The sequence below is a fragment of the Tasmannia lanceolata genome, unplaced genomic scaffold (genome assembly GCF_043159265.1).
Source record: "Tasmannia lanceolata isolate RefF3 unplaced genomic scaffold, GAP_Taslan_0.1 ptg000015l, whole genome shotgun sequence".
Taxonomy (NCBI): Eukaryota; Viridiplantae; Streptophyta; class Magnoliopsida; order Canellales; family Winteraceae; genus Tasmannia; species Tasmannia lanceolata.
The window spans coordinates 38517885-38530429 of NW_027518692.1; the positions used below are offsets into that span (position 1 = coordinate 38517885).

General features: G+C 40.9%; 1 protein-coding gene across 1 annotated transcript; it reads right to left on the reverse strand.

Moving 5' to 3' along the window:
* Window positions 1-2467: 2467 nt before the first annotated feature.
* LOC143845494 (ankyrin) lies at window positions 2468-10558 on the reverse strand. The gene is made up of 5 exons (XM_077353863.1): window positions 9714-10558; window positions 6760-7035; window positions 5745-5882; window positions 4866-5495; window positions 2468-3753 (listed from the first exon to the last, which is right to left on the reverse strand). The coding sequence occupies exons 1-5, from the start codon at window positions 10035-10037 to the stop codon at window positions 2827-2829; spliced, it is 2295 nt and encodes a 764-aa protein (XP_077209978.1). The 5' UTR covers window positions 10038-10558; the 3' UTR covers window positions 2468-2826.
* Window positions 10559-12545: the final 1987 nt, after the last annotated feature.

Genomic DNA, 12545 nt, shown 5'->3' on the forward strand with positions numbered 1-12545 from the left:
AGAACCATCAACGGATTCACGCTTATTTTTTACATTGAGAGCCATTCACATAGCCTAAAATCATGTAGCAGAGTGGCGTCCAACAAGAAGTTGGGAGAGAAGGATGGAACCCAGGTTGCCCAAGTGATGAAGAAAATAAAGTGGGAGAAGACAAATATATATGAGTAGAAGAGACTGGCCGTGAAAAATATAGGGAAAAGACAAAGGGTGTAGTGTCCTAAATCTCTGATACCAATTTTTTTTTATGGGTGAATTGGGGTATGGCAGGGATCCCTACGGATTAATTGAATAAGAAAAGATAGTATAAAACCACCCTTCTCCAAGGAACAAAGACAAAGGAAGGGGAAACAAAAAAGGAGGAGGAGAACTCCCACCTAAACCATACAAAACAAGTTTTCTAAGGATGGGCCTTACTACCCTCAAGGACCTTCCCCTCTGTTTGTTCTACCAAGGGGAGTGGGGGGAGTGTTTCTTTCTTCTAACCTCCTGCCATGTGTCATCGTCCGGGTTGCTATAGTTTGAAGAGGAATAGTAGGCAGTAATGGTTGGCATTCTCCATGGCTGGTCTGACCCCCCTCTTCGCAGTTAGGTTTTTCCTCAATGGTTGGTATTTGGGATTGATTATCTCCATGGCTGATATTTGGAACTGAACTTCCAACAGCTTGGCTAACATGGTCATCTGCGCCCGATTCTTCTTCTTCATATGTACTTTCTTTATCACTGTCAGAGTGTTCGTCTTGTGTGTGGCCAAGGGCAGAGAATGAGTTCTTCAGGCGGAGTGCGACTGGGAACGGATTGAGCATTCTCTAAATCTGAAGCTGGATAGAAGCAATTCTGCAGGTGAATCCTGATTGGGAGAGAAATTTGTTTCGCTTTCTTTTCCTGATCATGGGCACCTTCTTCCTGATCTTTTATCTCTGGGTGTATGTGGTTTGGGACTCCATATACATCAAGCGGCCTATTCCACTAGCTATTTTGATGATTCCTTTCGTATTCCACTAGCTATTCTGGCATTCAGATGTAAGATTCATTTTTTCCATGGAAACTTCCGACCACCAACGTCTGAGGATGAGGGGTCTTCCTCCATAGGAGTGGCTATTTGCTTCTAGGACTTGAGCACAATCCTCTGGGCAACTGAACTTGAATAAGAAGAGGTATGAAAATTTTCATCTTCTCTATGTAGCATATTTAGATGGGATACAACAAATATGTCCCAAATTTGTAGGGATTGATTGATACAAATACAATTATAACTCCTCTTAGATTTGAATTTGAATTTAAATTCAAAACTTCAGTAACACTCCTTCTTTTCGATTAGCAACGTAGACTTGGCGAATGCAAGAATGGTTTTGGGTTTGTACCATAGATAAAATAATACATTGTCAAATAAATTTTTTACTTTAGACTTGAGGCACATGAGTAAACCCAGGTGCAATGTGCGACTTTCCATGTGTGGTCGACTCTTATCTCATGGTGCTACACCACCTGTTGCATTTCACTATTGCTTCCACATTCTCCTCTTATAGTCAAGCAAGGCCGAGCCTTGTTGATCATACATAGTTCGCTTCAACTTCTGCGCCGCAATCCAAATTTCTTCTTTCACCCCACTAATAAGTAGTGAGGCTAACAGCAAAGAACTCGATCTACGGTTAACCCAGTGGTTCTTGCTACTAAATCTTCAAATCTCTCCTGATATTCCTTAACCCAAGTGGTTTATTTTAGTTGTGTCAAGGAGCTAGTAGTTATCGTTAGCATTGGAGTTAAATCTTTTACACAAGGCTTCCACAAGCTCTGTCCAACTCACACGGCCTTGTATTATAATGAACCACCTAAACCATTGTAGAGCTCAGCATTCCAAATTACTAGATGTGAGTGGAATTTTTATCTTTTGTTCTTCAGTAATCAAATTGGATCCACATTCTTCCACATTGATATATGAAGATTCCATAATTTTTTTATAATTTTATGATTTAAAAATTCACTTAGGGCCCGTTTGGATGCCGAGAAGATTTTGATTTGGATTTCTCAGCCCTTTTTGCATTGTAATTTGGATCGGATCAAATTCTTGGATTTCTGATTCAGCAGCGGGAAAAAATCAGACTTCTAAATTTGTTGTGGAAATAAGAAACTGAAAATCCAAAGATGTGACAGTTTCCTTGACCCTCTTTGCTCCTCAACCTCTCCACTCCACTAGGAAGTACCCCCTTCCTTCTCTGTCTCCCTCTACATGAGCTGCCGGATCTATTCAATTTGTATTCAAAACTCAATTTCAAATCCAAATACAAAATGGGAGGTATCCGAACGGGCCCTTACATACTTTTGGCAAAAGCATCTCTTAATACCTTTGCCTATGTTACTCTAAAAACTTTCTACCCAAAAAATGAACTCACAATCTTCTTAAAATTCTATTCTCACAGAAAAAGAATTCATTAGGAAATTATTATTATTTTTTTCTTTTCAAAGTAGCCAAACATACCCTAACCAACCGAAATCATATAAGCCATGAAAGAAGAGAAACTGCAAATTTCCCTCGAGCTAAGATTTTACACCTCTTGACAATTCAAAAAAGAAGAAGACAAAAACTTTACATAAGAAGCAGAAACAAAAATAAATAAAAATGAAAACACTAAAAATACTTCGAGACATACAAAGCAGAAACAAAAAAAATGAGAACAACACTAAAAATACTTCGAGATGAAGTACTCACGAACTCCCAAATTGTCTTTACACCCTAACTTGTAAGTAACCCCCCCTCCCCTCTATTTTCTGTTCTTACTCTTCAATTCCCCATCAAACCCTTTTCTTTTCTCGCTCTTCAATTCCCCATCAAACCCCAAAAGCTACTCGAGTCACAAGCTTAATCCCCCTCACCCAAAGCGCAGCCATTTCATCCCCACCCTCGCACACAAAATGCACCTCCCTATTTTTGGAAGTCACAACCCTAAACACCCCAACCTCATCCCCATCCCCCTTCCTCTTCCTATTCCTCCTGAACGCCATGCTTGGCCCCACCTTCGCATCCCTACAAACAACATTCCTCCTACTCGACTTCCCCCACCTCAAAACCCCGGCCCCACCTACCATCCTCAATACCTTCCTATGCGGCGCACCCTTCCCTCCCTTCGTATGCTTCTTCACCTCTCCCCCACTCAACACAACCACCCTCCCCATCTCATCCAATATCACCCTCTCCGCCTCGCTCCCACCCCCATTTTTACCAACGCCACCCCTATTTTTATTTTTCCTAGCAAGAGACAACGCTGTCTCACCACATGGCGTCTTAATGTCACACCTAGCCCCACACGAGATTAAGATCTCACATAAGTATCCATGGCCTTCCCTCGCGGCTAACATGAGCGGGGTGTACCCATCCCCGTCCGGCACATTAACATCATAGCCTCGGCTCGTTAAAAGACGAACCGCAGCCTGATCTCCTCTGCGGGTAGCACAATGTAGTGCATAGAAGCCTTTGCAATTTCCTTTCTCGAGCTCGAATTCGAGCATTACCTTCTCGAAGAGATCACGGTTTTTGTTTAACTCTGATAATGTGATCGCTGTCTCGTTGGCTTTGTTACGGAGTTTTACGTCGGCCCCGGCGAAGACTAGTAACCGGAATGCTTCCACGTGGCCTTCCATGGCTGCGACCATGACTGGGGATAAGCCATTTTTGTCCTGTTCGTTGATGTTTATGTGTGGTTGTTCGAGGAGTTTTTTCAAAGCGTCTACATCGCCGGATAAGGTTACGAACATTATCTGTTGAAGCATAAATGATTAAATAACAAAACTTTAGGCAAATGAGTTTTACCAGATATCAACATGTTAGAAGATAGGCAAATGATAAGGCGGATGCGCTTGCCAAGCGTGGTGTATCTGGTGGTCCTCTTAGGTGGTTTGACCACCTTCCTCCTTGAGGAGTGGTGTGCCGTTGATTGTATATTTCATCTCTTTTGTCTTCTCGTTTTCTATTTGTAAATGTGGGAGTTCCATCTCGGTCTCCTGATTTTTTTATTTTTTATTTTCCATCATTTATAATATTACCATTTCAAAAAACAAAAAAAAACAAAACTCTAGGCAGCTCCAGGTTCGTTTTTTTTTTTTTTTTTTTTTTTTTGGAGTAATTGGTTGTTTCACGCGCTAGGGTTCAAAACCCAACAACTACTTGATATTAAGGTTCTGTTTGGCAACCATGAAAAACCATTCCATGGAATATTAGTCGAGTCACTTGCAAGACATGGGCGGACAAGGGGAGACTTCAAAGGTTAGGAATGAGGAGAGCATGAAAAGCCCTATGAAATATGGAGAAAGAAACCCAAATGGGAAGTAGTGTATTTGTTTTCACTGTTCTTTAGGAATTTCTCATGCTCTATTTATCCTTGCCCTCTAAAGTGTCTCCCCCTCCCTACTTCGCTCTCCTCTTCCTCAGTTGGACCATGAATATTCCATGAAATAATTATTCATGGTTGCCAAACATGCCCTAAAAATCAACGTGTACTATGTGCTACTTGCAGGGCCAACCCAAAAACAAGGGCCACACGTGAGGGGGTGTTGACGTATAAATGATGAAATAACACCCACTCTAAAAGGCCGTTTGGATATATGGATTTTATAATCCATGATTGTAAAATCTCGGAATTTACAATCTAAAACCCAGAATTTTTAAAGCTAAAATCTTGATATGAAATCCTCAAAACTGCATTGTAAATGCGTAAATAAGGTGTGTTACCACTCAATCTTGTAAAATCCAGGTTTTAGCTTAAAAATCTAGGTTTTAGCTTTGTAAAATCCAGGGTTTTACAATTCCGCATTATAAAATCCATATATCCAAACAGCTTTAGGTTTTTGAGTAATTGGTTGTGTAACATTACCGGAGAGAAAATAGAGATATCGCTGGATCGGATGATCTTTCCATCACGGATTACGTCAAGCACTGTTTGTTGGAAACCGAGGCTCCACAGGTTGGAACAGGCGATCGAGTTGGCACAGTGACCCACTGAGTTGACCAGGCCGAGATCAGCCCCGGACGCAGCAAGAACCCGGAGGCACTCGTCTCGGTTATATCTGGCACAGAGCATGAGAGCGGTTTCACAGGAGGACTCGGTTCGTGAGTCGAGGTTGCAACCTGAGTCAATCAGACGTTGGAGGATTCTGGGTTGACTCAGCCGGGTGGCCATGTGAATCGGCCGGAAATCGGATTTCCGGGTTGTTTTGACCAGGGACTCGGGGTCGGCACCGGAGTCTAGAAGAACGGTGAGTACGGAGAGGTTGGAGCAGAGGATGGAGTGGTGGATTAGGGTTCGGCCGTAGTGGAGGGTATTGGGAGAATGGTGTTGGAGGAGCATGCGCAAGACAGCACCAGTGGCCTCGAAATACTCTACTGCGCACCAGGTGACACTGTAGGGTTCGGCTAATCCTGCGCCCACACGGAGTTCTTCGCCCGAGGCTGTGTCCCATGACCAGGCCCCGAGTCTTACTTTCGTGTCGGTTTTTACACCGGCCTGTTCGAGTGAAAAGGAGGGAAAATTTAAAGAGGCTTAGTTAAAAGCTATTTTTATTGGCACTAACTCATCTTGTCTTTCATATTTAAACAGCTGTCAGAAGTTATTACACTTTCTAGAAAGATATCCGATGCCAATTAAAAAAGAAACGACAAGCTGAGTTTGTGCATTTATTAAAACATGGTAGTGTCAATATCAGTAGTTTGGTTAAAAGGAGGGGAAGGGGAAGAGTTGGGAGTGAGGAAGTACCTGTAATAAATGGCGGACGACGGAGATCTGACGGCTGACAATGGCGGCCACAAGGGCCGTGCAGTGGACGTTCGTGTGGAGGGATGGTTTGGATGAGCGAAGGAGGACGCGATCTGTGGCATTAGCGTCTACCCCACACTGCCAAAAATCAAATTCATTCAATTTCTATGCAGGGATTATTGTGAGAGCCATATTTCCACCCACTTTTTTCAGTACTTGCACCCAATTTGTTTGTCTTTTCCTAAGGCCCTGTTGGGATTGAGGGTGTTTTCTATAAAAAAAAGTTTCAAAAGGAAAAAATATTTCTTAAAGTCACTGCTTAAGTTGAGCAAGTTGGGTTAGGGTTGACCTTCCTTGTTCCAAGGCTCGGGTCGGGTTGGGTTAGGATGGAGGGAATGCTATCTCGAGTTGGGTTGGGCTAAGGTTGGCCTCAACCCAACCCAACCCAACCCAGCCCAGCCCAGCCCAGCCTAAGTTGCACCCCTAACTAGTAAGTCAATTGTGGAAAGAAGAAATTCCCCCAAGAAAAATTGTTTCATCAGCAATGTTTTCTTGCAATCCAAACAATGACTTCCAGTTCCAACTCCTTTGATTGTCAAATAAAGGGGGATGAAAATGCTGGGAAAGGGATTGGAAACACCACATTGGTTCCTCCCTCTTTGGATTGCAAGAAAAAACATTTCTTGGGAAACATAATTTTCTAACATTTTTTTTTTCATTTCCACAATTCACAGGGAAATGATATGGTTATGCCATATTTAGGTAGATATCATTATAAATTGAAGGACTCTCCATATAAAACTTGCTGCAGTGGTTCCCCAACACTATTCCATTTTTAATTAGAGGCACCTTCAATTTATGATAATATCGCTCTAAATTAACCACAATCATATCATATCATATCGCTCTAATTGATGGGAAGAATACAAGAAATATTTTATTGCAATCCAAACAAGAAAGTAATTAGGAAAAAAACTCAAGGTTTGGTAGAAAGAGTGAGAGAGGGAGAGTTTACCTTCATGAGGGCATCAACAACGTCAACAAAGCCTCTACAGCTCGCGGTGACAAGGGCGTGCACCGCAACGTGGTGCCTGATCAAGTCGGAGCCCATAAGCAGCTCGGCGAGCCTAGCACGGCCATGGCAACTAGCCTCGAGCAGGGCCTCTTCACATGCGGGCTGAGACGCCCCTGCCTTGAGTAGTATCTCCAAGATCTCCCCATGTCCCTCTCTCACCGCTGCCGTTGTCGCGAAGCCTCTGAAAAGCTTCTGGTTCACATCGGCTCCAACACTCTGATAAAATCGAAGATTTTCTATTAAACTAGATTGATTCCAATCAACAATGACAAGTGCTTATATAAAGCACTTAGAGATTTTTAGATAAATATTAATAACTGAGTACTACGATTCTTAAACATGGAATGAAATCTAGATAACTATGAAAAGAGATAATTCTAATCTAGTTGCATGATCTAGCTAGGTTAGCTCATCTAAGCAACTTGCCTAATTACTACCAAGAGAGTGAGATCTCACATATTCTAACCATGGGTTTAAATTTCAGCCAAAAATCTGAAATTGCGGATTTCGGTTCAGACCAAAACCAAAATTTCAGTTTTTACCAAATTTCGGTTGAGGCCAAAATTTCAGTAATTACGGCAGAAATTTGGTAAATAACTAATTAATATGTTTTTTATTACGGTTTTTCTACTAAAATTTCGGTTTCGGCCGAGACCGAAATTTAAAACCATGTTTCTAATACACTGTCGTGTTATGTAATGTCAGAAAATGCCAACCCAGTACAGTTCCACAGTGGAAATGCTCAAAATAGAAGCAGTTGTGCCCTTTTTCCTTTTGTTTTTCAGTATATTAAAAGTATGAGATAGTTCGATTCTGTGTGATAACGTATGTTGGACGCTTGTTGGATACAGAGGACATCGGACAAAAGGACATGAAATGATGTAACAGCAATGGGGTATGGGGGATCATTAAAAGGGACAAAAGGGGATGTATCATGTATTTTTCTCTGTAGTCTTTGGTCAAATCAGATGAAGAAAATACCAGAGCATTAAAGCATGTGGGCCCTGTGTGGCATGGGGTAAGATTCAAATGCATCAACTTTTATACAGACACCCAAAATTAGCAATTCGGTACAGTATTGGGTACCTACCGAATAGGCCAAAAGCTCCACGCAAACCGAGGGCCTTAGACTAGGCCCTTTAAATCTACCCATACCAAGCCGGGTCCCACCTAGTTCTATACCTATGCAGACCCCACTCAAGACTGTAATATTTCACCATGCTTTGCATCCATTGTCCTACTCTGTGGCAGCTTTCACCGTGGTCTTTTATTCATGTAGCCCAAAACCCACAAGTACCTAATGAAACCATACCCACAAGTATTTAACAAAACTGATACTAAATGTTAGGTAGCTAACCAATACATCAGAAGCTGCAGAGCTGATGAAAGGAATTACGTTAGGACTTTAAACATGTCCAATACCAGGCTGGGTTCTACCTATGTAATTCTTAAACTTCCATGTTCAATGAAGAAGGTACAGATCATTGGATGTTGAGACCGGAGATTGATGTGAATTTTGGGTCATAGATGATCCAAAGCAAGGTCTATGAAATGAATGGTTGGGATCAATTATTACTTAAGCATCCATCACACCATAAGTACTTTTAGCTTTAACAAGTGCCATTAGAGGAAACAAACAGGGCAACAACAATACAACGACAAACAACAGCGAAAGACAAATAACTAATAACAATCAATTCAATTGATATGAAGTCTGTCTAATCAGATAAAACACGATAGTGAAATTTAGTACAATAAATAAATTAAGATGACGAATTGTCCTGATGCCAATAAAATTACACAGAATCTCAGTGTATAATCGATGGTCCATAGCCCAAATATCAAACACCTAGTAAAGGTGAATAGTTTATACACGAGAGCAATGTATATATTCATGTATGATTCGGAAAGGAAGCAAAAAAAAAAAAAAAAAAAAAAAACGGATGACGACGAGAAAACTGATAGTCAGTAAAAATCTTCAGATATCATGCACTCCATAGGTTCTTGTCCAGTAGTGAAGAATACTGTAAAACTATATAATAAAAAAATCAGAGAGTACTTGGCCCCCTCCTCATATAGGTCACGAGAATCAGGCGAGGTTGATTTATATATCGTCACAACATATCAGAAAATCTTCGGATATCATGAATCCCAATTGAAAATTACTGACACTGAAATAAATACTATAGGCAAATGTAATCAGGTTGAGAAGGAAAAGAGAACATCAGGTAGCAAAGAGGATTACAGGTAAAAACAAAAACCAAAAAAGATTACCTTTTTTACAAGAAAGGCAATGAGTTTCCTTTTTTTTTTTGCATCTCCAAAATTTCACAAAAAAGTAAAATTACGCACATAAGAAAACAAGAAAAATTACTTGTCAAAAGTAAATCAGTATGAAAATCGTGAAGCATTAAATGCGAGAATTTTTCACCCCCTTGCAGTACTTGCACACCCCCTGTTAACGTGATTTGACATAAAGTTGCCCACTTTTCACGTCAAATCAGGTTATAAGAGGGGTGTCCAAGTACTGCAGGGGGGTGAAAATATCATGACCTTAAGAGAAATTATATGATGGAGGGGGCGCATAAACACTTTCTCATCACCCATCATATAATTTCTCAGGAAAATAGATCATCAAATAGAAGATCAGCTTTGTAAAGCTAGTCAAATCCATTCCCAAAAAAAAAAAAGATCAGCCGATTTCTTCAAAAATAAATAAATAAAACTTAAGTTATCCAGTTCAAAGATTACACAGCATTCTCTACATGAACACGACAGGCATTGAGCTCCAAAAAACCCTAACTCGAAGAGGCAAAGAAACGAAATTCATTCTCTACATAAATCACGACTATTTGAAGCGAAAAATAGATTAGAAAGGTTTTAGGTCTGATTACCAGGAGTTTCCGTACGAGAGTCAGATTTCCAGCATGAACGGCGAGGAAGAGAGCGGATACATCGGTCTTGAACTCCTCGTACTCGATCCGAACCTCGCAAGGAGATTCTCCGTGGAGCAAAACCTCCGTTTTCCTCGATTTCAAACACACGGCTCCGATGAAGTTCACGTCGACGAACGGATCGGAGATGCATTCAAAGGCAGATTTCAGATCTCCGATGTGTGAGGCTTCGATCAGGCGCTGAGAGACTTCCGACTCGTAATCGACTGGAAAAACCTGTTTTCCGGCGAGAAAACCGCCGCCGGAGTGACCGAAGACCGTCATTTTTATTTTCCTCGGAAATGGAGCGATTCTCGAGGCGATGTTTTAGCAACTTCAGATGCCGGAAAAAACGTTCAGAGACCGGAAATGCAGAAATCACGCATGGATTTTGAGCTTCTGATTTTTCAATCTCAATCTTGCACTGTTTTTTCTACCTGATTTTGAGATTTTCCTCGGAAATGGAGCGATTCTCGAGGCGAAGTTTCGGTAACTTCAGATGCCGGAAAAAATGTTCAGAGGCCGGAAATACAGAAATCCCGCATGGATTTTGAACTTCTGATTTTTCAATCTCGATTTTGCTCTGTTTTTCCACCTGATTTTGAGATTTTCCTTGCAAATGGAGCGATTCTCGAGGCGATGTTTCAGTAACTTCAGATGCCGGAAAAAATGTTCAGGTGCCGAAGATGCAGAAATCCGGCATGGATTTTAACTACTGATTTTTCAATCTCGATCTTGCTCTGTTTTTTTTTTTGGTTGCTCTCACACACTCACTCTCTCTCTCTCTCTCTCTCTCTCTCTCTCTCTCTGATAAGAAAAACTTGAAAGAAGTGAGCGCGAGCTAGAAAGAGGGAAGGGAGCATTTATCGGGATGGGATTAACCGTGGTTAAAAGAACTAACCACGAAGGGAGTTAAGGTTTGACCGTGGGGCCCACTATAATAGAGTGTAGTACGGCCGTTTTGATATCTTCTCAGATACACAACTTGAATGGCAGAGCGGCATTAACGGCTCCGCTTAAGCAAGTATTGGCTCGGCTCGGCTCTAAATTGCAACAAAGAGAAATTGACTGGGTATATATGTCCACAGGGAAAAGAAAATTATGGAAAAATATAATTCTAGGGTTTAGTAGATTGTAGTTTTCCTTGAAAACAAAGAATTTTTTTTTAATATTGCAATAAAATTTCCATGGAAATTGAGCTTACCAAACAATGGAATATTCATTTCGCATGAAAAGATTCCAAAAACATAAAAATTCACCTGCATCCAAAGTGAAGAGAAAGAGGAATAAAACAGATGTGGATCCCACCATGGATCTCTCTTGAACCAACAATAGATGAAGAGGAATGATTGAATGAAGGGCGCCCTTCCAAAAATCAGGATCAAGGCCGCCCTTATTCGTTGATTTCTGCAAAGGGTGGAACAGAAACAGTTGGATTGCGCCTAAAAAAGTGGAAACTGTGTTGACTTTGAAGAAATCAACCAAGAGGGGAGGGAGCCCTTGAATCTGATTTTTGCAAGGGCGCCCTTCGTTCTATCATTCCTCATAGATGAAATGGCCTACAGCATAAGATATATAGATTTTTTTCCTTTCCACATTATAGAGGGAAATAATATGATTATGATTAATTTAGAAGGATATCATCAAAAATTGACATTTAGAAATGTTTTTCCTCACCAAACTTTTTCAGAAAATTTCTTCAATCCAAAAAGGGTCTACATGTAGAGTTGATTCCTAACCATTATTTGCAAATAATCATGTTTAACTTCAAAGCCATTTTGCATAGACAGCATGATTATTTGTAAGTGATTTCTAGAGAATCCAAAAAGGACCTTAATCTTTAGTTTTTATCTTTCTCTCTTTTCTTATCTTTTCGTGAATGCCTCTGTATTAGTTTTCAAATCCCTGGATCTTACAATCTTGGATTATAAAATCCATGTATCCAAATTATGTGATATTATATATCCGCTAATGGCTATAGTAAATAGGCGGCAACGACCAGTAGAGGGTAGGGGTGCAGATTGGATCGGGTTGGGTTGGGTTGAGGCCAACCCGAACCCGTCCTGACTAGCCACCCAACCTGAGATTTTAAGCTTAAAAAATAAAAATAAAATTATTAAAAATGTCGGGTTGACTCGGGTCGGGTTGCCCATGCCCTCAACATGAAACTGACCCGAACCCAACCTGATTTTTTTCCGGGTTGAACTCGTCGGGTTCGGGTTGAGCCCACCCAAGTTGCACCCCTAGCAGAGGCGCCCTTGTGACCAGTTTTTGCAAAGGCGCCCTTCAGTCTATCATTCCTCAAATTATCAATATGAGAATAATGTTGGTTCCTATGATATAAGAGATCATAAATTTATGGAGCATTAATTATTAGAGCCCCAAGTGTACACTATGAAAAAAGTCAAAATATAAACTTTCTCCTTATACCGAGGATCCTCTTGAAAATGCAAGAATTCCAGCCTGTTGGTATATGTCACTTTCCTTTGTTAGTATATTCATTTATTAGGGATCCCAATGGTGATCAGGACCTTGCCCGCTGTGGAGATGGAAAAGATTGAAGTCAGAAGACAATCCTAACCATCCGATCAAGGAAATTGAAAGTGGAACATTAAATCTAGGGCGATGATATTGTCACCCCCCCTGCGTACGCATTCGCCCCCCTTATTAATGCTTTTTGACGTCAAATCAAGCCAAAAGGGGAGCGAATGCGTAATTTAGGGGGGGTGACAATATCATTGCCCTAAATCTATTTCTTTCAAGTTTCAACAAGACCCAATTACTTCAATTGGC

What these genes read in the sequence shown, in the direction of transcription:
- LOC143845494 (XM_077353863.1), bottom strand. Translation starts at nt 10,037, where the DNA reads ATGACGGTCTTCGGTCACTCCGGCGGCGGTTTTCTCGCCGGAAAACAG. An exon ending in TTGTTGATGCCCTCATGAAG is followed by an intron (nt 5,883 to 6,759) that starts GTAAACTCTCCC and finishes GATTTTTGGCAG; the next exon opens with TGTGGGGTAGACGCTAATGC. An exon ending in ATATCTCTATTTTCTCTCCG is followed by an intron (nt 3,754 to 4,865) that starts GTAATGTTACAC and finishes ATGCTTCAACAG; the next exon opens with ATAATGTTCGTAACCTTATC.